The 26,110-nt window shown below is 41.3% G+C and overlaps 1 protein-coding gene across 9 annotated transcripts in view; it reads right to left on the bottom strand.

The window, feature by feature from the left end:
• The window catches only part of ZNF407 (zinc finger protein 407), a 490,784-nt gene that overhangs the window by 303,937 nt on the left and 160,737 nt on the right, over window positions 1–26,110 (bottom strand). For 8 of the 9 annotated variants that reach the window (XR_004620494.1, XM_019804986.2, XM_019804987.2 and 5 more), the window contains one exon: window positions 15,011–15,085. The exons of the other annotated variant lie outside the window; for it this stretch is intronic. Coding sequence is in view for 7 of the 8 variants with exons in the window: in XM_019804986.2 (XP_019660545.1) it covers window positions 15,011–15,085 (75 nt within the window). In the remaining variant the exon portion in view is untranslated. The remainder of the gene's footprint in view (window positions 1–15,010; window positions 15,086–26,110) is intronic. 9 annotated transcript variants of the gene reach the window in all.

Here is a 26,110-nt window from a genome sequence, read left to right as displayed (position 1 = left end):
TTGTATGAGTTCTTCATATATTTTGGATATTGACCTCTATTTGGACATATAATTGCAAATAATTTCTCCAACTCAGTAGGTTGTCTTTTCATTTTGTTGATGGTTTCCTTCTATGCAGAAGCTTTTTAGTATGACATAGTCCCATTTGTTTATTTTTTGCTTTTCTTTCCCTTGCCTTTGGAGTCACATCCAAAAAAACATTGCTAAAACAGATGTCAGAAAGCTTACCGCCCTATGTTTTCTTCTAGGAATTTTGTGGCTTCAGGTCTTAAAACATACCATCTGATCCAGCTATTCCACTTCTGGGTATTTATCCAAAAGATATAAAAACACTAATTCAAAAAGATATATGCACCCCTATGTTCACAGCAGCATTATTTATACTGGTCAAGATACAAAAGCAACCTCAGTGTTCACTGATGGATGAATGAACAAAGATGTGATACACACACATGCAAAGGAATGCTATTCAGCCATCAAAAAGAGTAAAGTATGCCAACTGTGACAATATGGATGGACTTCGTGGGCAGTATGCTATGTGAAACGAGGGAGACAGAAGAAGATAAATAATGTATGATTTCACTCATCTCTGGAATCTATAAAACAAAACAAAAACAAACTCATAGATGCAGAGAACAGACGTGGTTACCAGAGGGAAAGGGCTTGGGGGTGGGTGAAATGGGTGAAGGGGGTCACTGTACGGTAATCGATGGTAACTACACACACGGCGGTGATCACCCTGCGGTACGTACTGACGCACGGCGGTGATCACCCTGCGGTACGTACGGACGCACGGCGGTGATCACCCTGCAGTACGTACGGACGCACGGAGGTGATCACCCTGCGGCGCGTAGGGACGCACGGCGGTGATCACCCTGCAGTACGTACGGACGCACGGCGGTGATCACCCTGCGGTACGTACGGACGCACGGCGGTGATCACCCTGCGGTACGTACGGACGCACGGCGGTGATCACCCTGCGGTACGTACGGACGCACGGCGGTGATCACCCTGCGGTACGTACGGACGCACGGCGGTGATCACCCTGCGGTACGTACGGACGCACGGCGGTGATCACCCTGCGGTACGTACGGACGCACGGCGGTGATCACCCTGCGGTACGTACGGACGCACGGCGGTGATCACCCTGCGGTACGTACGGACGCACGGCGGTGATCACCCTGCGGTACGTACGGACGCACGGCGGTGATCACCCTGCGGTACGTACGGACGCACGGCGGTGATCACCCTGCGGTACGTACGGACGCACGGCGGTGATCACCCTGCGGTACGTACGGACGCACGGCGGTGATCACCCTGCGGTACGTACGGACGCACGGCGGTGATCACCCTGCAGTACGTACGGACGCACGGCGGTGATCACCCTGCGGCGCGTAGGGACGCACGGCGGTGATCACCCTGCAGTATATACAGGTGTCAAATTATAAGACTGTACATCTTAAACTTATATCATATATACCAATTATACCTCGAAGGGAAAAAAAAAACACTAAGGGAAAAAATCTGTGGCAAAACTGGCTACTGAATTAATGTAGAAAGAACTGCTAAAATACTGAGTACCGCAATACTTGAACTACAATGACATTCGTAATACTGAAGTAATTCTAACAGGAATTTTTTTTCAGTGCTGTGATAGCAACAGATGAGCAGTGACTTCCATAAAAAGGTTTCCGATGTATTGATTTCTATCTAACAGCTAGATGCAACTTTACTTTTTAAAGTCTGTATAGAATAACAAGGATATATTCATGATGATATGACTGATGATGCCGCAAACAGCTGAATTCATTGGCCTCCAAAGTGTGTTACACGTGCAAGTTGATCTTGCCGTCAGCCCCAGTCTGAGATGCACTCCCACACCTTCCCTCCTGCTACGTGAAGAAAACTGCATCTTTGTTCAGTTGGTATACCTTTTCATTGTGTAATATTCTCAAGAAAAAAATCGTGCTTTATACTTTATATCCCAACAAATGCTAACAATAATGATACCATCATCGAAAGAAACAAAGTAAGCCTATAATTTCTGTAAATAGCATCATTATAAAAGTTTTACAGCAATATGCTTCAGATTAAAAACAAACATGTCTTGTTCATTTAAACAAACACACTCAGACTTTTCTATTTTTTATATATTCTATTTTATGAATAAGCACCTTAAAAGGTGGGGATTACATTTCATAAATACACTAAGTTGTACCTAATTTGCCAGCAGTTACCAAGATTAAAAGTGCTGAGAAGCTATTAAGCATTATATGCCATGCTATCAAAAGATCAGCCATGAAAGAGCATAGCTTTACCAAAGAACTATGGAATCATAGTTCACCAAAGAAGGATGCAAGGAAATTTACAAAATTTGTGGACACAGATCTCTTCTGAATTGTCAAGATTTTGAACAAGCAGATGATCTAGGGCAAGTATTTTCACATCTGTGAAATGTAAAGGTTCCCTTTAAAATCCAAAATTCTGTTATTATTCTGCAATAAGCTAATTCTGCAATACGCTACCTGGTGTTAGGACAAATTAAATATAGCAAGCAACTGACATTTGCAAGGCATATGAACTGAGACCTTTAGAAAGCCCTATAGAATACACCATCCTTTATAAAAGCTGGTAAATTATTTTTAAAAAATTAAGTGACCCCTTTAGCATCTTAGGGATTCTATAAATAAAGTCCAAATTCATTAATAAAGCTATGAATCCTTCCAACAAGGGAAAGAAATTAACTTTACACTCCAATTCAGAATGCCATTGCTGTAGTGACATCAACCTAAGTCCCCACAACCAAAACAGTGAGGGAGGATGGCATCCACCAGGGGACACGTGTGAGGACAGGGACATGGCATGCTGAGCGGCAAGCGGAGGCTAGGCTGGCGCAGTTCAGGAGAGCACTCTGACCTTCCGGGTAGGGCACAGAGGGCCGGTGGAACTAGGGTGGCGTCTGTGAGAAAGCCACGGTGAGGCAGGGAGTGCACGGGGCACCGCAGAAGGAAGCCACTTCCGACTGAAATGCACTACGTGCATCCCTGAATTCGAACGCCTGCACCTCCTAGGACAGATGCACGTCCTAGGACAGAGCTCCCCAGGCTTCGTCCTCAGACACCGCTGGGGCCTCAGCGGGACTCCTACCAAGCGAGGTCAGGCACGGCTGCTGGGAAGCCCGCTGTCTGTCTGTACAGGGACCGTCCATGAGGGACACGAGCTGGCTTCAGGACCCCTCTCTGGGAACCTGTGTGCTCTGAAGAAACCGATTCCGCACAACACGGTCCATGGAGGGTCCCTCCACGGTGACCTCGCACTACACAAGGGAAAATGCTTCCTAAGATTTCCAAATCAAACTTGTCCCATAAAAAACGGAATTTTAGATAGCGACATGAATTAACAGTTCACGCTGCTATTTCAGATATACTTTTAAAGACTAATGATTTTCTAACAAATGACATTTTTGTTGAAAGTCTGATGTTTTCCATCATCAGCACTACCGATAAGGCAGTAATCTCTCCAGCATTCAATAAAATCCTCTCCTTCACTCAGTGAGCACTTTATTCACTAGCCGGAGGACTAAGTACACGTCGTTCACACTACCTTCACTTTGTTGTGCAGCAAGCACATGATGGGGGGGGTGCATCTGAATGTGGGAAATAATGGTCTTACTACAAAGACCTTGGGGCAGAAAGCTGGGCCAAAAACAACCTTTGGTGACCGCAGGCCCACTGGGGGCCCCATCTCGTTTCATTCGTGCACTCCACAGTCTAATGAGCCTCTGTGGGTTCGCCACCAAAGCTGAGAATGAGAACGTTACATTCCAGATTTTTAATTTACCCTGACCTCGTATTCCCAGCTGTGAAGGATTACTTTCTTAGGTTTTTTTCTCATTCTTTCCTTAGTTTCACCATCAGCTCCCAAAAGTTGAACCCACTTGATTAAGCCACTCTGGCTTTAAGCACTTCCTGAGCGGCACCAGGGGCAGGTGGCAGGAAGAGCACGCTAGAACCAGGTTGTGCCAAGACGGCAAGGCTGGGGCTCGAGCAGCGGCGGACTTAGGAGCCCTGACTCAGTGGCATCGGAGCACGTCCGCTTTGAAGCAGAGTGTCCAGAGGAACTGAATTTATGTCCGATCACTCAGGAATCAACAGTATCATGAACGCTAAAGCTGTAAAAGTTAATGGCCTACAGGACAAGTAGACGAGCTCTGCGCATATAAAGAGACCTTCTTTGCTCTGATGAGGAGCCCACAGCTTCTCTGAGATGCAGAGAAGAGGCCCCATGATGGACGGGGTCATTGGGACCCTCTTCCAGGTTCAGATGGAGCAGCCCTGCTTTCTTCTTTGGTTTTATAAGGCTATATTGTACTTTTTTTTTTTTTTCCGTTTAAGCAAAAGAGAAAACTCAAAAATTCACTGAAGCTTTGAAATATGTTCATAAATCATAAGTACTAGTAACAAGATAATAAACATTGGGGTAATTATTTGATTAAATTTTTTCCTCATCTTCAAAATCTGGTAATCATATAAACATTTTTTTAAAAAACCAAACCATAAATTTTTTAAAACTTGGTACCCAGCAATAAGTCTGCCACTTCCTATTTGCTGATAATATATGGCGTGTCCATCTTACTTAATTATAAATATGAAATGAGACAAAGACATTTTGAATGCTGTGAGAATGGAAAAGAAAATTATCAGTTGTAATTAACATGCAAAAAGTTGGGGTCTAATTTAAAGAAAAACTTTCATGTGTATATTCTGCTGAATTTGCCATTTCCCATAATCATTTGCTTAATCAGGTTAGCATGGAAAAGGGGGTATAATATTACTTAGATATTAGCAACTGAAAGCTGCTTTAATATGTTTACACTAAAAACAAGCATTTTTTTAAGTATAAAATGCTATGCATACACAGACTATGATTTTTTAAACTTGCACTACTATAAACTCACGCTCACTTCACCACAGCCCTGAGAACTGACAGCAGGTGACATGCTCAGCATCACGAATGAGGTGGAGAGCCACAGTGCAACACCCTTTTCATAGTGTGACTATAAATCAGGTAACAGACCAACAAAGAAAAAGTCCATCTTAAAAAAGAAAAATTTCAGTGAAAACTTTAGCATTTACATCCATCCATAGTCACTGAGAGTCAATTACCCTCTCAAAAACTAACAGAGAAAAAAAAAGTCACCAACCATGCCCTCAAGAAATTATCTAGTGTGGAAATGGGGCACACACCATCTATTTTAAAAGGAAAACAAGGTAGAATGTATTAAGTAATACACTGACCTCAGTGGGAAGAAGTGATTATAGAGAATGAAAATGTAGGGGAAGATTTGCAGTGAGACAAAATCTGGACCTTGTTTGAAAGGACAATACATGTTGACCCACACAGAGGACACGGAGCCACGGCTTCCAGCACGACGGTGGGTGGAAACATTACACGCAGTATCCTCAGATTTTTCATGCTACCTTGGTCCAACTCCTCGACCACACTTACTACACCACGCTAGGTCTAGGGAGGCATCCATAAAACAAGAAAGAACTGGAATTACATTAGAACTCAACAGAAATGACTCTCTCTCTGAAGAGCAGATCTCTATATTGAGATCATATGCTAGAAACAACTCAAAATAAAATTAGGTTGACTCATATGGAAGTACTAATATTTGACGGTTTTCAACCTAAGTGTTAATATATATGATTCAATCTTAGCAGGTGCTAACATTTTAGTAAGCATCAAACAACATCATGATTCTTCTGAAAGGGAATAAAGGATTGGCTGAAATGAAAGGCAGTGCTTTGGAAGAACATTAGGATTACTACGGGACCAATATGTCTCACAGGGCACATCACTGTTTCCTTGTTTTCTCCTCTCAGCACTAAGGGTGGGAGAACCATGATACCAGTGGAGATGCCCTTTGTTTTAAGCTCACAACTGATTATATAAGTGACCCAAGGACCGAGAAACGGGGGGAAAGATCTTAGCAAGTAACCTATGTGAACCCTTGATTTTTCCTATCAGAGCTCCGAAGTGTAATGAAATGTAAACATCTTGTTTCTCATCTGTTAAAATGGTTGATCCAATTTGCTTTGATACAACTTTATAAAAATTACTTCAGAAAGGTTATAAGTTTCCTGAAAATTCCTCAGGAAAAATTTTAATCTTGGAGTTTTATAAGCAACTACCAAGACATCATGAATATAAAGAGCCTCTCACAAAAAGTCAGTACTGTAGAACGAAACTGTATAAAAGTTGGTAATTAAGCATAATTGAAGGCTGCAGTGAACATATAGGCCTTTGTTCTTTTTAATTCTGGCACTGACTGGGAATTAAAGATAAGAGCTTAAGGCATGTTTTAGTCAGAGTCCAGATGTATAAGCCCCAGTGTTCTAAAAGTAATTTAAGTGAAATAAAAGAAGAGAATAGCCAAAAATATTCTAGATGCCTGCCAGGGAAAAACACCTATATTCTGAACATTTAACATATTGGATTGATCGCATGTGGAATCACTTATTCATTAACCTTAAAAAAGGTTAAAACAGAAGAGATTCTTATATCCAAGATCTGACTGAATTACTAAAGTGTAGCAAAAAAACAAAAACAAAACAAAAAAGCTTAAAAATTAATTTGTCCCATTAAATAACATATGCAAAAGAAATTCAAACATTTGCACTGAAAAAGGTATAGATCGTTCACTATCACCACAGACTTCAGTTGCCTTATTTCTATATGGGAGTAAGAGGAGATGTCCTTGTAATAAAGATTCTCAGCCGAAACCATACATCTCGGGTCTAATAACTCACTGAACGAGCACTAGACGACATAATTATAATGTATGCAGTATTATTATAGTCTTCTGGGTTTCTTTTTTTGGGAGCTAGAAGTGGGGGGATAGAGGAATTCCTAACCATACACATCATCTACCCTTTAGTCACCAATGTGCCATAGGAACGTGATGAAAAACAAGATCAAGCAGGGATGGAATAAATGAGAAAGGCACTCCTAAAGGACAGGGGCCTCAGGCTGAGACTCAAAAGAGAAAGTGTCCAAACTGGTAAGCAGGAGAGATGGGTTATGCTATGAGTACACACAGCGGGGGTAGGGGGAGAACCAAAGTATCAAGAAAGGAATAAAATGGGTTGTGGAGTGGAGAAAAGAATGTGTCTAACAAAATCAGACAATTAAGAGGCTGATTGCAGGGTGGGTCTGCAGCATGATTCAGGAGAAGGACACTGGAGCTGGGACGAGGGAAGGGTCCCGGCAGCAAGCCAGGGACAGGAGAAGCGCTCAGCAGTACCTGTCACCGTGACGATGCTAACCCACTTACCCACAGTCTCTCCCCGGGGTCCGAACGCCACACTGACAGACGCGTAATTCCAAGAGCTCTAACTCCGCGGGCTTCCTCTTACGGGCAGAGTCAAAGGTAACCGCTACTGGACTCAACATTCCTTTCAGCCTGATTCCAACCCAGTTTCTCAGGCTCATCCTAACTCTTCCCATAATCCCTGAGTATTATATGATTTTTGTTTTTAGAAGAGACTGGTTATTGTACAGGTGTCCATAATGTGTAGAAAGAAAGGGAAGAGCTACACAGTGATGCAAAGGAAAGTTGTAGGAGAGGAAATCGTGCAGAAGGGTTATTATGAGGGTTGCTGATAAAGGCATCTCATTTTTTCATTGACTTATTCTCGCAGTCAACATTTACTACTGCAGTTACAACTGCGTTCCAAAATTCAGATGGTACTGGCGTTTAAAGATGATACAACCTCTGTTGTCATACCCCTCAGATTTGGGGACAGTCGGGACAGAGAGATAAAACACATATAAAGGCAAAAGAGAATAATTCTGTTAGGTATAAGGCTCTGATGGAAAGATAGCTGGGTGCTATTGCAGAGAATATCTGGGAGAGGTGTTATTTTAGGATGGATGGTCGGGAAAGACCTTTTTGCAGGGCTACATTTTAAGTGTAATCTGGAGTCAGAGCCTTCCCAGCAGAACACAGTCAGAGGCCCTGTGTGAGGTGTGCACAAGCCTGGCATGTCCTCTTCCCATGTGCCCGCAGTGACCTTGGGGGTAGGGTCGTGGAGAGTGTTATAAGGTGAGGAACTGAAGACCCACAGACTGTGCACTGTTTAGGAAACGGTCACCAGTAAGAGTATAACACTCGCGTTTTCTAAATACCCAGGAAATAAATACAGACACGAATGCTGAATAATACGCTGGTTTCAAATTAAAGAATAAAGTTTAGAAAGAGTAGAAAACAATCTTACATTTCAAATACACACACACACCATTAACACTTAAAATCCCTCTGGTACCAACATGAGGATTTCCTTTAAAGTAGCAGATACGGTATTTGATCAACATAACCGTCATACGCCAAGGGCAGCACTCGCTTATGACCCAGAGGACAGGATGTCCTGGTATGAAAGGCAAGCAATCCCCCCTTCTTTCCCTGTGGACTAACTATGTCTGCTCAGCAAACTCTAGCAGCAAGCAGTCTTCAAGATAACAAGGAATCCTGAGAAACGAAAAGCACCATTTGAGGCAGTACAGGAAGTACACTAAGTTTCATACCACAGCGCAAGGACGACTTTTTAAAAAGTCCCATAACAGGGCTGCATGCTACTAAGCACACTGCCCCAAAAAGCAAAGAGCTGAAGTCACATGTGCCCGCAAACACACACTGACCCTAATTTACAAAAACCCCCGTCGCCAAACTTCCTTTGCATTATGGGAGCACGGATTTCCGTGAGGTGGTTACAACACATGCTTACATAAAATGGGATTTTGCCCTATGGGAAAAAACGATGAGACACGAAGTAACAGTAGTCAATAAAGTGCGTACCATGAAGCCCACTCCACTGTCTAGAGATGGACTTAATTCTGGCACTGAGCTTCCCAGCAGTCTACATAAAGAGGAAAACTCAATTACCTGTGGGATTTGCTGGTACTTAAAACCAAAACGACAAGCTGTTTCAGAAACGCACAACCTTTCCTGGAATCAAGACCAGAAATAAACTGGCCCCTGAAACTCACAAGGAAGATCTGACATATTTTCATGAGCAGCAACCTGAGAACTATCTTAATAATAAAGATAGGAATTTTATAAGGTTACTTCTTAAAACATCCTTAAATGTAAGTCATTACCACAAAAAATAAGAAGTCCATTTTACTGGGGGAAGAAAACAAAGGCAAGGCAGTGAAGGGAAGGGACTCTACAGCCACGGTGCTGCCTGAAGGGTACAAGTGGCAGCATGTTAGGAAGGGAATGGAAGGAATACTCATTCAGGACAGTCAAGAACCGGACAGATGTACGGAATCCAGACCCTCCACGGAGCTTCTGAATACGCAACGGAAGAAGGAGCAGGGCTGCCAGGGCTTCACGGAAGCTGTGGAGCCGGATGAAGGTGTGAGCCTGAAAAGAGCGACTTCCATCCCCTTGGGGATGAGCCATGAGAACTATCTCTAACTAGGTCCAAATACCTCCCCAATAAGTAAGTTGGAAACTTCAACCAACAAAGAGGATCTGAGAACCCGACCTTCTGGACCACTGACATCTTTGTTAACTTCCACCACGAAAATTCATCAAGTCAGAGTTAGAAAATAACCATTTCAGTAAGAAAACATTTGTCATGAAGCAACCATAGAACATCTAAATTACCCATTTAATTGAGAAATATTTCCCAGATACTGACAAGATATCTTTCATGGAAAATATATACTTATCTCCGTATGTACCTTAATAAACTGTCAGTTTAAGTCAGTAAAATATAAAAGGAAATTTTCTAAAAATAATAAACAACCTTGACTTTAGATGAATTGATGTGACTTCTATCTATCTTTCCACGGAGAAGTGATTACTTAGCAGGGCTATATGTCTGTTCAATCCTACTTGTGCACAATAAAACCATGGCAAATGATCACAGGATACTAAGTCTACACTGGATACTGTCTGCAGACAGAGAAATGGGAAAAGACAGAAGAAAGAGAGTTCTGAGCTCATCTAACACTGGGACATCAAACTATAACAACCTCATTAAAACAAGCAAGCCGAGATGGAAAGAAGATGTGTTTTCCTCCATTTTGGCTCAAGAGAGTTACTTCTGGTATAAATATATATATTTTTAAAGCAGAGAAGAGTCCCTAAACACTTTATTCTTCCTAAAGAAATAAAGAAGAAGAAAAAAAAAAACCTGCCAGCCACTAGATAAGAGAAGAAATGATAGGGAGACCAATGTGCAGTGGGTGAGTAATGGTGAGAGTGAGTCTGAAGCCAGCAGACAGAAAGGAACCCACAAGTTTTACAACAACACTCCACAGAGATCACATGATACTCATACAACACAGAGTGAAGGATCTCAATGCATCTATGAGATTAAGCTACCTATTTCAGTGGTAGAAAACAATGTTTACCTTACCGAAATTCACAAGGAATAAACACTGAGGAAGATGCTGATTTTTTTTTTTTTTTTTTAAGTAGGCTCCATACCCAGTGCCCAGCGTCGAGCCCAACCTGGGGCTTGAACCCTGAGATCAAGACCTGAGCTGGGAACAAGAGTCGGAGGCTTAACCCACTGAACCACTCCGGCGCCCTGATGATGACCCTTTAATAAAGAAAATGCATGCAATTATGACAATTTAGCCAAAGGAACTTATTTCTTTCAAATGGACAATCAAGTGACAATAACAGGAGTTAATGTCATACTCTTCTGGTAGGAAAAACCTGAAACTGTTTAAATAAATGTCATTCAGAGTTTTTATAAAATGTATTATTCTCTTATTTAAAAGTAACCTAAGTTTTTGGGGTGCCTGGGTGGCTCAGCTGGTTAAGCTGCTGCCTTTCAGATCAGGTCATGATTCCAGGATCCTGGGATCATGCCTGGCATCAGGCTCCCTGCTCAGCTCAGCGGAGAGTCTGCTTCTCCCTCTTCCTCTGCCCACCCCCCGCTCTCTCTGGCTCAATCTCTCTCAGATAAATAAATAAAATCCTCAAGATAAATAAATGTATGTATGTATGTATGTAACCTAAGTTATAATCAACCCAAACTACTGTTGGCAAAGTTGCAAAGACAAGTGCATATGTATATCTACATGCTTTTTCTAGGAATGTCTGGGTTCGGGATACCTTCATGTTTCAAGAAAAAGGGTGATGCTTCCACCTAAACTGAAAAGCAGGAAACAGTGATGCTTTCATAAAATTCTAACATATAAATGTTTCTGAAAAAAGAAAGGAAAGGAGACAAGGAGGACCCCAACGCCCTACAGGATGTCAAGTGTGACCCCAATGGCTCAGAGCAAAGGAGAAGCAGGTATCAGTGCTGCCAGGGCTTCTATCCGCAGTTAGTCTCCGTGACACCTGGTACATAGAAACATGTGGGGGAAAGACTTTACTTATCAGTAAGATCAAAGGTACCATAACCACAAATCCCAAGTGTCTGTTAAGAGGAGATAGAGCCAGCATACATTAAAAGAGCTCAGGAATCTGAAGGCGGCCTGAGGAAAACCCATTCACCTGAACAAAAGCACTGATCAGCCCTGAGCCCGCCCCCGGGACCCAGACACCCCCATGTGGACAATAATGCAACCTGAGTAGATGCCTCCAAAATTGCTTCACTAAAGAAACATTTTCATTCATTAATAACTTGAAAAAACAGATACATTTCCTTTCATTAGGAAATTATTTAGCTCTTAGACTCTCTGATGCACAGATTCAATTTAAAATCCTCTATTGGTGAAAGTGGTGGGGGGCGCGCGTAAGAGCCCTCCCGAAACACTGTCCGGGCAGTCAGGGCAGGTAACTTCCACTGGCGCCTAGACCACAAACTCAGCTTCCCAGGGAGCCCCGTCCCCTCCTTCTATTTGCAGTCACTCAAAGCCCAGCTGACTTCCAAGCACTGAACCAGGAATGCCATCTCTTCCTATTATAGTACGCACCTGGCTTCCACATGAGATAAACTTATTATGGCTGTTTCAGTTGCAGTAACTGTGCATAGGCTCGTTTCCTAGATCACTATTAGCGAACTCAAAGAGTCATAAAGACACTTTGGCTTACTATATTACAAACAGAATTACTTATCTAAAATAGGAAATACTGGAGAATGAACTTGCAAATTAATTGGAGTTTATTATTTTGGAATGTAAATCGAATGTGGCTATATTTAGTTCTTTATATTTAAGTGTACAAGACTTCAGAAATACAGTAGCATACTCTACTGCCTTAAAATAAGTTCATGCAAATTTAGGGACCAAAAAAAAAACCTTGTTCTTACACAAGCCATCACTTCAGGTGTTCATGAAGTCAAAACAGACATATTTGAAATTATCTAGCTTTCTGTTGCTAATGACAGTCATGCTGACAAAATTTACTGGTTCATCAAACTATAGTGCAGTATATGAATTTATTTGTAATAAATTATCATTTTTGCATATATCAAAGCACAAGGCCTAAATACTTGCAAACAAAATGCATTATTAATTTAATTGTCACAGCCTATTTGGCTAACTTCTATTACTATTTGCTATAATATGCAATGCATAAGAGGGGAGAATCAAATTTAAAACAAAAAAGTAAGCTGATTATTTTGTCCTGGAGAAATTAAAACATAGCAAGCTTGCAAAATTATAGCCAAGGCATTAATGTTTTAAATAGGTAAGAAAAAAATGTTTAACTTAATTTAGAGAACAGTTATGCCCAAAGTGACGGTTCAACATGCTGATAAAGAGTTTCTTTGTTTCCTAAAACCATTAAAAGGCATCAATTCCCTTTCCAAGGCAGGGAGGAAGGGAGAATGGGAGCCCTTTGGCCCTGACCATGCTAGACCTTGCTACTTGAATGCTACTCTCCCCAGCTCCACAGGTCTACTGGGAAAGGATGCTGCTGCAGGGTCTGGGCCTTCTGACTATTTCCGCGCAGTGAGACAGGTGTCCTAAACGAGAAGTGTTCTGAAACACAGAGGTCTTAAGAGAAACAACAATCCAATGGAAAATGTCCAGTTGAGAGGAACTCAACAGCTTGGACTACGAGGGTGTCAGGACCCAGAAGATGGGATGTGCCTTCCCACTTAAGATTCCTTTCCCAATTTTAGAAGCAAAACCGTGTCAATGCCAGAGAAAAAGCTTACCACGTCTCAAAGGGAAGAAAGACATGCTATCTTTCTCTTCCCTTTGTGTAGCCTCCCTATAGGTGTCAAGGGCTGAAATGAGCGGAAACAAGCAAGCGTTCCTGGAGAATACAGAAAAGGTAATGGAAACCAAATAGTACATCTGGGATCTTCAATCTCCTGTCATAATATACAGAAGATGCCTACTGTATTTAAGTGCTTAGAGGATAAAAATATGTATATGGTGATGAAGTTTTCATTAGTATGAAATGATATGAACCCTTACTTAACCTTTATGAATTCCTAAATAAAAAGGAAAATGACACATCTGAGTTACAGTAGGGAGGTATTTTCTTTTTACTAATCATCTCATCTAGACTGTTTTCATTCAAACTTTATTTGGCGAACAAAATCCCTAAGTACCTGTACATAAAGATTCTCAGTGTGAGATAATTAGTACAAGGAAGGACAATGGGATTAGAGTCAGAAAAATAACAATTCTAACATTCATTCATTATAAGACACTGAATAAATTATTGCATATTCCTGAATCTCAGCCCTTAGATCTAAAAACCTGGAATAATAATGCCCTGCTAATAACATCACAGAGTGATTAATTGAGATAATGAATGTAAAAGCAACAAAACACAGTATTTACAAATGTTTTTTCCACTTCCTTATACACTCATGAAACATAACTTTGACAAGTCCCAAATCATAATTTAAGTAATATAGAATTTGTTAAATTTCAAGGATTATGCATTCAGGATACGCTCAACACATAGAGTTTGGCTCAAATTAAATATAATGCTACAAAGAGAAGTACCAGAAGTCAAAAGATAAAGAGTAGGCATACATGACGCTCAATATTTTGACACAGTAGTCATGTCCAAGCTAACACGCTGAAGAAACCAATGTGCGTTCAATACAGGAGTCAAGTCAAATTGCTTGCAAACACAGAAAATATTGGTAAGAGCATTTTAAATTTTTCAAAAAGGCAATTAAACATTTACAAATAAGGAAGAGGACCTAGGAGGTCCTAGGCTACAGACTAGTGGAACAAACAGCATCATTACTAACATCTTTAAAAAAAAAAAAAAAGTATTAAAAACCAAAAGTTTCTGCGAATGTCTATGTAGTTTCAGATACCATCTTAGAGGATTGGGGGGAGAAATCTACTATGTCTTTGAAGGAAGGAGAGAGGAATTTTCACTAGCTTTGAGTAAGCTGTACATCTTACAGATTCAGAAATTTTAGAAGTAGCCATACTCACCTGATAGCTGACATTGCTGTATTTCTGCTCACCTAATATAATTAAGTCTATGTGATGAAGCTAATTATGATACAGTAGCAGGAAAAAAGAAAGCCTGGCAGTTGATGACATAATAATTGTAGTGTTATTTTCCATGACATGGCATCTAGAGTATTATTTTAGGGATGACACAAGATGTATTTCTTTTTTAGTATCAGCAATATTTAATTTGACAGTAAGAATTTGAAAAAAAAAACTATCTTAAAACCTCAAAATAAAAATGCAGGAAAAAATAGAAAAAGTTTACTTCTATATAACTATTTTAGCTCATTCAAACACAAGTGCAGAGGTCAATCCCTTCTTAAATAAACTTTTCTATTGTTTCAAGGTTATTTCACAATTTCACAAATTCAAAGTCCCTCAAATCTTTTCAAATATTTTTAGATCTGAATTTTTAAAATTAAAACGACATTAAATTTTTGTGGGAGAATGGTATGAAATATCACATTCAACAACAGAGTACCACAAATGCAAAACAAGATGAACTGACTTGATAAAAATTCTAGAAGTCACATCATTAAAGAAAGCCTAAAATGCAAATATGATCGTATTTGTTAAATTTTTAAAAATGAGCAAAAATTACCTTTCTTTTGGGGTGCCAACTCCATGTTTGCCTAGGAGATGTGTATTTAAGTGCTTCTTCATTACAAAAGCAACCCTAAAGAAAGAAATAACAATAATTACAGAACTAAAACTTGACTCTCTGCTAAAAGTATGTCCACAAAGTATTTAAAAAGAGGCAATTATATATGGATGTAACATGAAAATGCACATTACAGCAGCACTCCTGGTAAATAAGAAGCTTGCCCACAGATCAAATGTACTGTGATATCTGAAAACCAGCAGAAATAACTACACTGAAATTAATTCTCTTACTCGAGTGTGAGTGTGTGACCAGGGACAGAAACAGTGACTGTAGCTCAGTCACTGCCTTCCCCGTCATAACAGAGACAAAGCGATGCCTCAGCATTATCCTCCCTGCCCCCTAGTCGATCCCACGCTTCAATCAGGAAAGGAGTTTGAGAAAATGTCATTTTATTATTTATTTAAGGGACTATAAAAGAGAAAATAAATAGCCTCCATGAAGCTTCCTTGAAAACATGGTAATAGTTTGAAAAGAGGTTTTTAAAAATGATAGAAGTGTTTACTGCGTCTGTGGCACATGCAAAAAAAAAAAAAAAAGTACTTAAGTGCCAAGAAGATATCAATAACTAAAACAAACAAAAAGTATTACCTGACACGCTATGTCATTTTATACACAAATCAGCTAACTTAATTCAATTTTGAGAACATAAATATGAAATGGACAGGAATCAGCAGCCAGTCCACGGAACACCAGTCTCCTTCTGAATGCAGTACAATAATCAATTTAATTACATCGTTTGATTATTTAAAACAATTTAGATCTCATTCAGAAGCATCAGACTAAAATGGTTCTCTTGATAAGCAAAAAAAAAAAGAGAAAAAAATTTAATGTTATAACTTTCAGTGTAAAAGGGCTTGCAAACATTTTTGTTAATTATGTATTACAGCTGTCCTTCATAAAGTTAATTACCAATAGCTGAAAGGCAACAGAATCTATTTGCATATGTACACGAAAGGCATGACATATGCAAAAATATGATTTTAATTAGCATTCTGTGATATGAAGGGCTACAAATCAAATTGGCATGTTATAAGATTCTTAACATTAAACACTGAATTCATCTGGACATGTTTGCAGAAACGGGCAACATAAGGCTGTACAGTACTGTGGCCTTACAGAAGAGACACGCCAAACACTACAACTGAAACAATTTCTAAAAAGGTGAATGCCTCTTTTTTCTTTTTTTTTTTCATGTCTGCTCTACTTTGGTTCTTCTCCTATAATATTAGGGAACCTCAGTTTCGAGACTAAAATATTTGTTTTTTTTAAATATACAAAGAATGTGACTTCGTTATTCAAATATTGTATTTGTATATGCTGAAAATGGCATTCATTCTTTTTTATATATTAGGTAATAACTACAGACAATACACGCTTGACACTATAAATAACTGAGCACACTATCAATCATTAAAATGGAAAAATAATGATTACATGTTAAGAATCAAATTGTGATGATATTAAAGGCTTAGCAAAAATAACAGTACAAGATATTCTATATTTGTTTCCGCTTGATTTGGACAAAATAAATAACATTTTTCATTTCCTTAAAAAAGAATGCAGTAATAACAAGAGTCCGCTTAAGTCATAACTTCCCTACTGTCCTCTCTTTTCTTATAATTAAAAAAACATAAAGCTAATAGCAAAGAGCAAAGGTTAAGAACCCAAAGTTGCAAAGCACAGCTTATTTACACGACCAAGTATAATTTAAGAGATGTGAGCTAAGAACCACAGTGCAGTTCCTAAAAGAAAAAACTTTTATTAATTAAAATGTGTAAGTTTTAAGAATTGAAACAAAAATATTACACTAGACAGGGGAACAAACTAAAGTACACAGACAGGGAAAGCTTCTACCTAATATAAATCTTAAATTACCTGCTGAATGTCTATAGACTAAATATTTGGAGGAATAACAATTTTTTACTATTACGGGAAAAATTTATAATACTAAAATACACTTCAGTTATAGTCAAATGCAAAATGTTCATTCATCCAAAATCTGACTTAAAGTAAATATAAAGTCTTTAAATTTGGTCTACATAAGTACAAGTAGCATCAAAGTCTCAATGTCATCCTCAACTAAACAATGTAAGTCAAGCATGACTAAAATCATCTTACCAACCTATCTGAACATAATACTGCCAGCAATTTGTGATGAATGTAGTCTACCTCTCACCACCGTCACCATAATATTGCTTTAATATTTTTAACATAATAATCGCTTTGGAAATTTTATAATCAATACATCACCAGAAATAAGACAAAACTAGTCCCAAATTTGAAATGCCTCGCTCCTGATGAATACTTATGCCTCTGTACATTCACTGTGTTTCTGCACATTTACTGGTCACTTACTATGTGTATCACTAATGTGTAAAATCGGACAGTTAGAGTTGTGCCGTCATGGAGCTTTCGTTCTGTAACGTGTCGCTTCTCAGCAGGATGAAGCGGCACCAAGCCCGCCACACCCCTGCAAGGACACCGCTAGTCACAGGGGCATGCACTAAGCCATGTACTTGGACACACTGCAGAGCACGGTGACAAAACTAGAGTCTGGCCTCAGAAAATGTAAAAACTTGTGAGGGAAACAGACAAGAACAAAAAGGAAAACATACAACATCTTAAATAGTGTGATAAGTGGTAGGAGAGGAAAAAAAAAAAGGAGGAAGATCTGAAGCGTCAGCAGGGAATCGAAATTTTACACTGGGGGGCGCCTGGGTGGCTCAGCTGGTTAAGCATTTTGCCTTCTGCTCAGGTCATGGTCTCAGGGTCCTGGGATCGAGCCCCGCATCGGGCTCCCTGATCAGCAAGGAGCCTGCTTCTCCCTCTCCTTCTACCGCTCCCCTTTGCTTGTGTTCTCTCTCTCTCTCTCTCTCTGTCAAATAAACAAATAATATCTTTAAAAAAAAATGTTTTTTTTACACTGGATGGCTCCGGAACTGGATCTGTGAGTGAAAGCAGCAAAGGGCTGGGCAGGGGATGGAGCCGCGAACAGCAGGCCACAGAAGGCAGGGTGGTCAGCACAGCTGGGAGTGAGCCATGAGTGGGGCCTGCTTTCAGAAGCAGGGGCGGTGGCAGGTTAGGGAGGAGAGGGCAGGGTGGAGGGTGTCGGTGGAAGCAATAACCTCAGTGGCTCGTACCCTGGTGAGAGGGGAGGCACTGCAGGCCCAGGGCCTGACTCCCTGCTGCGCAGCTTAGAGCACAGGGAGGGACGGGACTGGGGCAGAGGGTGGGTGGGGAGGACTCAGAGAGGTATCCGGTAAGAGGCCAACCTCTGGTCCTGAAGTCAAGGGCAAGATCCATGCTAGAACATACTCTCTGAGGCTATCCATCTGCACATGCCTGACAGTCTGAAGCAACACCTTGAAACAATAAAAAACAGTGTTTTTTAAATATGATTGATTTCTAAGTATCTATAATTGCTTAAAATAGCATCACTTAAAATTGTTTTTGGTGTCAAAAGAACAGCACAGTAATAAAATTTACATCCTATAGATTTCTACTTTTCAGTACAAACATTTCCTATTTTAACTTCTAATTTTAAACTAATTTCTCCTACACAATCTATCGATCTAATCAGAACCTCTTCCTTTAGTCCCTTAGGTTTTATCATTGCAGAATTATTTCCACTTGAGAGCCATGAAAGATTATCTGACTGATCTATTTAAGTAAATAAGATACAATGCCAGGATTACAGGGAAAGAGACGCGGAAAGCAACAGAAACCAGAAGCCACAGCACATCAGCATTCCCTAACTCACATGTTCAAAGCAGGGGCCAAAAGTCAGGTCTGCACAGGCCGCTTCTCCAGGGCTCGAGCAAAGAGGAGAAACAGCAGCAATGTGTTTCTTTAGTTCATGCTACGTTGTTATTTCTGTGTCCCTGTCTCTGTTCCTCAAAGACCGGCCTGTAGGACAGAACACCCAGCTCTTGCAGATTTCTGGTGATCAGGTCGGCGTAGGCCATACAGGTCACAGGAGAGAGAAACGTATTTGCTAGTGAGCAGTGACAACCCAGACAGGACCACACCGCAAGTCCACAGGACTCCGTGGGACACGTAATACCAGACTCTGAGGCGAGCACGGGCGCTCAGTCCATCGGGCTTCTTGCGGGATGGGGAGCGCTCTGTCCAGCGCCCCCACCGGCCCCTCCACACCCACGCCACACTTTCAAACTGCTGTCAGGGCACAGGCTTCACCAGGTGAAACCCTGGGCGGGCCATACAATAACATAACTGACCGCTTTCAGTCACTGCTGAAGAAGCAGAACATTGAAAATACAAACAGCCCGACAAGCAGCAGGGGCCACTGGCAGGGACAGGCCCGGCATCAGACCCTGCGGTGGTGGGCCCCGCAGACGCTGTGAACAAGGTTCGCACACCGAGGCTACCAGAGCACCAGTTCCCCGGGCGAGGGCAGGCTGTGGAAAGGCAGCCCGTGGCATGACGGCTCTGCCCGCTGTGCCCTGTGTCGCCTGGAGAAGACTAAGTATGTTCTCTGAGTTGCGAGTCGCTGGGAGGAAAGGGCAGGAATTTTATAAGAACTGAAGAAACCGTGGAAACACAACACAGCATGAGGAGCAGGTGGGACCGCCGAATGAGTAACGGCTAGTATTCATCAGGCTGTGTACACGCAGTGTGCTTCTCTATGCACGCGTGCATACCTGTGTGCATATACCTGTAAATACACATACCGTGTCAGTGACAGACTTACAGCTAGAAAAAGAGTTTACGGATGTCAACTACAAAAGCCTCTGTTCACTGGGCCAGTTCAGTTAATACCTTAATCAACGCACATAACAGCTTTAAAAAGATTTCAGCTGGGGCACGTAAGAGGCCCTCAAAGCTCGAGATGCAGAGATCTGACCAATCTACCACTTCAAACAAAAACACCCACCTATGCGAAGGCCGGCGGCCTGAGATGTAAGCAAGCGCTCACCCTGGCTCATTTACATTATATTTCCTCTCTGTGTTTATCAATCTCCAAGAAACACAGGGGGAGGAGAGCAGCAGAAACCAAGCACTCCAAAACTACATACAGCAACCAGCAAAGAATAATGAACGGTCACCCACTTCCAAATGGCCACAAACCCAAGGCCTGTGTTGTTCCTCCTTTGAACGGTCAGTCTCAGGATTAAAAATAGTAATTTTAACTGACTGGGAGAAAGAAAGAATGGCTTGAATGAATAAAAATGCCAAACTTTAATATTTCTTTAAAGGAAACTCATATTTGCATTTTCCAAGCATTCATACACATATTCTAAACCCTAGAGTCCCCTAAGAAAGGAAACCTACACATCAAACTGCATCCCCAATACCCTTGCCCCTTCTCCAGGACTTCACTGCTGTTCTGAGTCTCCAAGGCCTGCCATGGACCTGCCCTGCAATCCTGCCCCACCCCCGGTGCCCTACACCCTCCTCACAAAAAGGTGTCGCTTTCCTAAAAGTGAACAACTCAGATCTCCTACCAATCCTTCAGGTGCCACCGAAGACGCAGCAGACACCACAGAGGGCCATCACCCAGGTGCGGTCCAATGCTAACCTTTCACAGTACTGCCACTAAGACAAGGCTCTGGACCTAAAGTGCCCGCTGTCAATCACGGTCTAGCATGAATTCTCGGTGTGAGCTCAGAAACGTTATCTAATGAAGGGCCTTGGGTTTCCTCGTATATCAAATGGGGTCGTAGTAACCGTTCCTCCCTAATAAGGGTGCGATGAGGATAACATGATTATTATCTGCACAGTACAGAGCATGGTGACTCACACATTCTTAACATTATACAAATCTTTGCTACTTTTAGCTCTTAACCACCCTAGGCTCCAAGGTTCAAGACATAAACACCACCCCCAATATTTTACCTCATTCCCGCTGGAAGAGCCTCTCTGGAATCGGGCACGAAGTTAGCAGGAGGAGGAGCTGCCCGCCACACATCAACCTCTTGAGGACCCCATGTTCGTAAGAATTACAGTACAATTCAAAGGGATTCGGTTCAGACACTTATTAAAAGGTTCTCACGTTCTAATACCCTCAGTAAGCACTGGGAACCCAAAAGCAAACAGCACTCAGGCCTAAGCAAAGAAAAGATAGGAGAGCAGCGAACAAGGATCAAGAGTGCTAGGGGCCACCACTGAGATGACAAGCAGAGGCCACAGACAGCAGGAGCCTCTCCAAGGCTCCAGAGAGGCCTGGGAGCAGAACGGTTAAACTAGTTAATGGGTGCAGATTCCAGGCCCATGGACCAGGACATGCAGTGGGGAGTGAAATAACACAGAAAGGTCAAGAAAGACTGCTAGAGAATTAGGTACAAATCTGAAATAACAAAGACAAAAACAGCAAAGTTCTAAAACATGAAGGGTCTTATAAGTCATGCCCAAAACTTCAGATTTTATCCAGATTCTCAACATTTGCCAAATATCCTACAGATGACCGCTCTGCAGGATGTTACTGGGGATATTACCATAAGGGGAGGGATGGCGGGCAGGGGTCGGTCAGACTGGGGCAACACTGGGTTGGAACGGTTAGAGCCCACAGGCTTCCCAGTGGGAAGCAGCTTGTGAGCACCGAGTCCCAAGAGAGGGAGGGGAGATGTGCACAGCTCTCTCTCAGCTTCGTGAACCACTAAATATTTCTGTCACAAAAACTAATGTACGTCTTTAGAACTGCATCTTCAGGACACAATACAGGAAGTGCTGCTGGGGAGCCCGGAACGTGACCGGGCGTACACTCTCTACGGCCCAGGCTCTGCCGTCGGCGCTGAGATCAGACCCTAGCTTCGCCACTGACCATGTGGGTGATCCTGCACACCTGTCTTTGAATCACACCGACCCTCTCCTTCCTGATGCGTAATGTGGGGTAACAACACTTACCGCAGAAAGTTGTAAGAACAAGATAACAAGAACGCATTGTCTAGTACTGTGCCCGTTCTGCAGCCGTCGTTCAGTGACCAGTAACTAACACATACAGAACACCAAGCAGTGGACAAGGACCTGAGCGGACTAAGAGCAACAACACGCCGTCTCTATATTCACGGGGTTTAGAATCCAGGTCGTGGAAACAGATGTCTAAAGAGGTCATGTCAGGAAGAAACGACGTATATTTTAGAGTAGGGCTAAGGGTACCCTAAAACTCAGCACCACAGACGGGAATTAGAAAAGTTTCCCTCTTGCTCTAAAACCAACAGAAGTGATCAACGAAAGTCATCTAATGTTCAGTGAGCACAAAATCAATGTAAGCTAAGCCACTTCATTGTCATCGCTGTACATATTTCTAAGCAACATTCTATGAATGCAGTAAACCCTGTAAGGCTGACAAAGAAAGTAAACACAGAATATTAAATAACGATCCTCCAAAGAATGATCACAGTCCATTTCCCCACGTACGTTCTAGATATACAACAATATATTATCAATAATGCGATCTGACATTTGGAGCAAATGTCACTTGTCATAAAAATATATATGGAAATTTTTGCCATTTTGCTTAATATGTCTTTTTTATGATTAATAAGGTATTACCACTCTGAAAGTGACTATAAATGAAGACTACTCTTATACTATAGTTTTACATGTTAATTTCAGTTTTTAATGGGACAGTATAAAAGATAGATGACTTATAGATTTTCATATTGCCGTAAATGTGTATTTCTCCTAATGACTCCACATCACAGGAGCAATGGCCCCTGAAAGATGTCCACATCCTAATCTCCGAAACCTGTTAGGATACAAGGCAAAGGGGAATAAAGGTGGCAAATGAAATTAAGGTTGCTAATCAGCTGACTTTTACATCAGAAAATTATCCTGGATCATGTAGGTGGACGCAATGTAATCACAAGAGTCCTTAAAATTGGAAGAGGTGGACAGAAGAAAGGAGTCAGAGAAGGAGATGCAACAATGAAATCAGGGCCAGAGAGAGGCGATGTGGCTGGCTCTGCTATTGCTGGCCCTGAACATGGACGAACTGGGCCATGAGCCAAGGAATGCAGGTGGATTCTATTAGCTGACATGCGACCATCTTCTTCCCTAACAACCTTCTCCCAAGCTTGAGTGTTCATTAATGAATCTTGCCTATCTTGATTATTATAATGAGGGTTGAAAAATGATAATGTTCTAATTCTATCATTCCTCCTACATTTATCAGAATGACATTCTTTTACAAAGAACTTCACCATTTATCCATGTCTCTCTGTCTCATGTTCTCTTCCTTGTTCCCTTTCAAGAATTTTAAATGGACTCTTGGATTTTCACTTTTATGTCATGTTTTATAATCAATTAGCATAATTATGCCTTATAATTCTCAAACTGCCCCCAAATTGGCCAATGGAGACCCTTTATTTTTTTTTATTTTTTTTTTAAAGATTTTATTTGTTTATTGGACAGAGATAGAGACAGCCAGCGAGAGAGGGAACACAAGCAGGGGGAGTGGGAGAGGAAGAAGCAGGCTCATAGCGGAGGAGCCTGATGTGGGGCTCGATCCCAGAACGCCGGGATCACGCCCTGAGCCGAAGGCAGACGCTTAACCGCTGTGCCACCCAGGCGCCCCTGGAGACCCTTTAAAACTGTCTACTATGTCCTTTTGACATCACTCTTCTTAGTGCTTGAGAATTTCCTTGTTTTCCAGCAGAAGATGCTCTAAGCTCACCAGGGCCCTTCCCTGCTGCAGACCTGGGAATCAGCCCTAGTTTCTTACATAACGAGTGGTATTTTCACAGCAAGATCCAGGTGCTAACTATGATGGCTGCTATTGCGATGGCTGCTACTGGGATATTACTGAATCCAAGCCCTTTCAGTGCACAAAGCTAGGAAATAAATGAATAAACACACAAACAAATAAATATGGTGTGCATATTTCCTGGTGGCCAGGAAAGGAAACATACACAGAGGATTCGCAGCTCTTCGCAATGAGTACTCGTTACAATGACTGGTTGTATCTTTTCATTATTCTGTAATACTATACCATAGATTTTCAAGCGGTACACAAATGTTTTTATATAAAAAAACCACATTTTAGGGGCGCCTGGGTGGCACAGCAGTTAAGCGTCTGCCTTTGGCTCAGGGCGTGATCCCGGTGTTCTGGGATCGAGCCCCACATCGGGCTCTTCCACTAGGAGCCTGCTTCTTCCTCTCCCACTCCCCCTGCTTGTGTTCCCTCTCTCACTGTCTGTCTCCATCTCTGTCGAATAAATAAATAAATAATCTTAAAAAAAAAAAAACACCACATTTTATATATAGAAGCTTTATATTCAAACAATTCTTTATGTGAGTCCTTAAAGCGTACATGTACCGTTCACTACTACTTTCTTAAGTCTCTAACAGCATGCTTCTTTGCACAGGTTCTAAACCATCCCTGAACACTCCCTGCTTCTCACTATTATCACCTCTTCTTCCTCTTACCTTCAAAGGGTGACATTTTCATTCTTATTTCAAAGTTGTAATTCATTTCCTGGGTGTCTTACAGAACCTCTTTGTGGATGACTCTAAAATATTTATCGGCACCCATGGCCTTTCCTGGGGCATCTTTTCTTCTCTGAACTGAAAGCACCTTAAAACATGTCTGACCCTCAGGCATGATCTTCCCTCATGGTCTCCCCAAATTTCCCTAATTCTAGCACCTGTACCACCTTCCCAATTCAATAATCGCATCGTCAGGTTCATAAATCATCAGCTGTTTCTTCACAGTTGTTCCCTAACAAGACATCACATGCTTCTCTTTCTCTGGTATAATTACACTAGAGCAAACCATTTGATCTGAGCGCTAGGGCATCGAGGTGCTCTCCACTACAATTCACCCCAAATACCACCATCACATCATCTTTCCATAAATAGGTTCATACTGCACCTCAGGTCATAAACATTTTACGAGTCCTCACTGAAATGAATAAAGCACCAAGCCTTAAGCAAGCAAATATTAGTCTTCAATAGTCATCTGAAGCAGTTATCCCAATTTCTGGAATATCCCCTCAAGAAAACATCTGAAAAAAAAGGCAAAAAATCTGCACTCCAACTAAAAAATAAAAATATCCTAAATGTTCAGGAGTAATGGCATGATTATATGAGAGTATTATGCATCAATAAAAAGTACAGAAAATTTCTCGAGGCATATTAGATCTACAAAGACAAAAACATGACATACAACGCAATCCCGTATCCTGACGTATAAACACACAAACATATACGTAAAGCAAATACAAGTCAAAATCACTTAACGTGAGAATTACTTTTAGAGTCTTTATAATCTTTGCTTTCCTACAATTGGTAAAATCTTTAAAAGTAGAAACTAGCATGCTGCTTCCCACTTTACACAGCACATTCGTATCTCCTCAACGCACCCTCACAACGAAGGAGCAGCAGCCCAGCCAGTGCGGGCCGGACCTGAACCAGGAGGGACCGGGACTCCGAGAAGGCAAGTGCCTGTGACTTTTACAAGAAAATGTAATTTTTTTTCCTACAAAAAGCCTGAAGATGCAAAGGCAAGATTCACACCTCCTGACCTTGATGCAGAGCTCCTGCCGCCATTGTGCCCCTCCTGCCTCATGCAAGAGTCCAGCTCATGGGAGACAGGAAAACAGAAAAAGGGAATGCTTCAGAAATCAAAGTACTCACAGATAAAATCAACAGTGTATTCAATACTGATCTAAACAAATAGGACTCTTAACAAACTAACTAGTGAAAAATCAGGTAGTTGATGTAGGACAGAGGTTTTTGGTTTTTTTTAATTCACTGAGACTAGGAAAGTACTCATAATATTTAAAAAGAAAATATTTATCTTATGATGAAGATACAAACTAAAAATTAATGACCTGTAAAACAGGTCAGATAAAAATAAATACAATCAATTGGTTAACGACAATAATTATGCTTGGAAATAAACACAAAGATGCTGAGCATTGTTAAAACAATGGCCAGTGGGGATAGAGTGCCTTGCTTTTATTCTGAACAAAATCAAGATAAAATAGAGATTTTACTTTCAAGGTGTCAGAAATCAAGATCATGCTATGGTTGTTGTTAAAACGTAAACTATGCTACACAAAATAAAACAGCATC

This window comes from Ailuropoda melanoleuca, chromosome 14 (assembly GCF_002007445.2).
Source record: "Ailuropoda melanoleuca isolate Jingjing chromosome 14, ASM200744v2, whole genome shotgun sequence".
Lineage (NCBI taxonomy): Eukaryota > Metazoa > Chordata > Mammalia > Carnivora > Ursidae > Ailuropoda > Ailuropoda melanoleuca.
The sequence above is the reverse complement of the archived record's forward strand: the minus strand, read 5'-3'. Positions and strand labels throughout refer to the sequence as shown.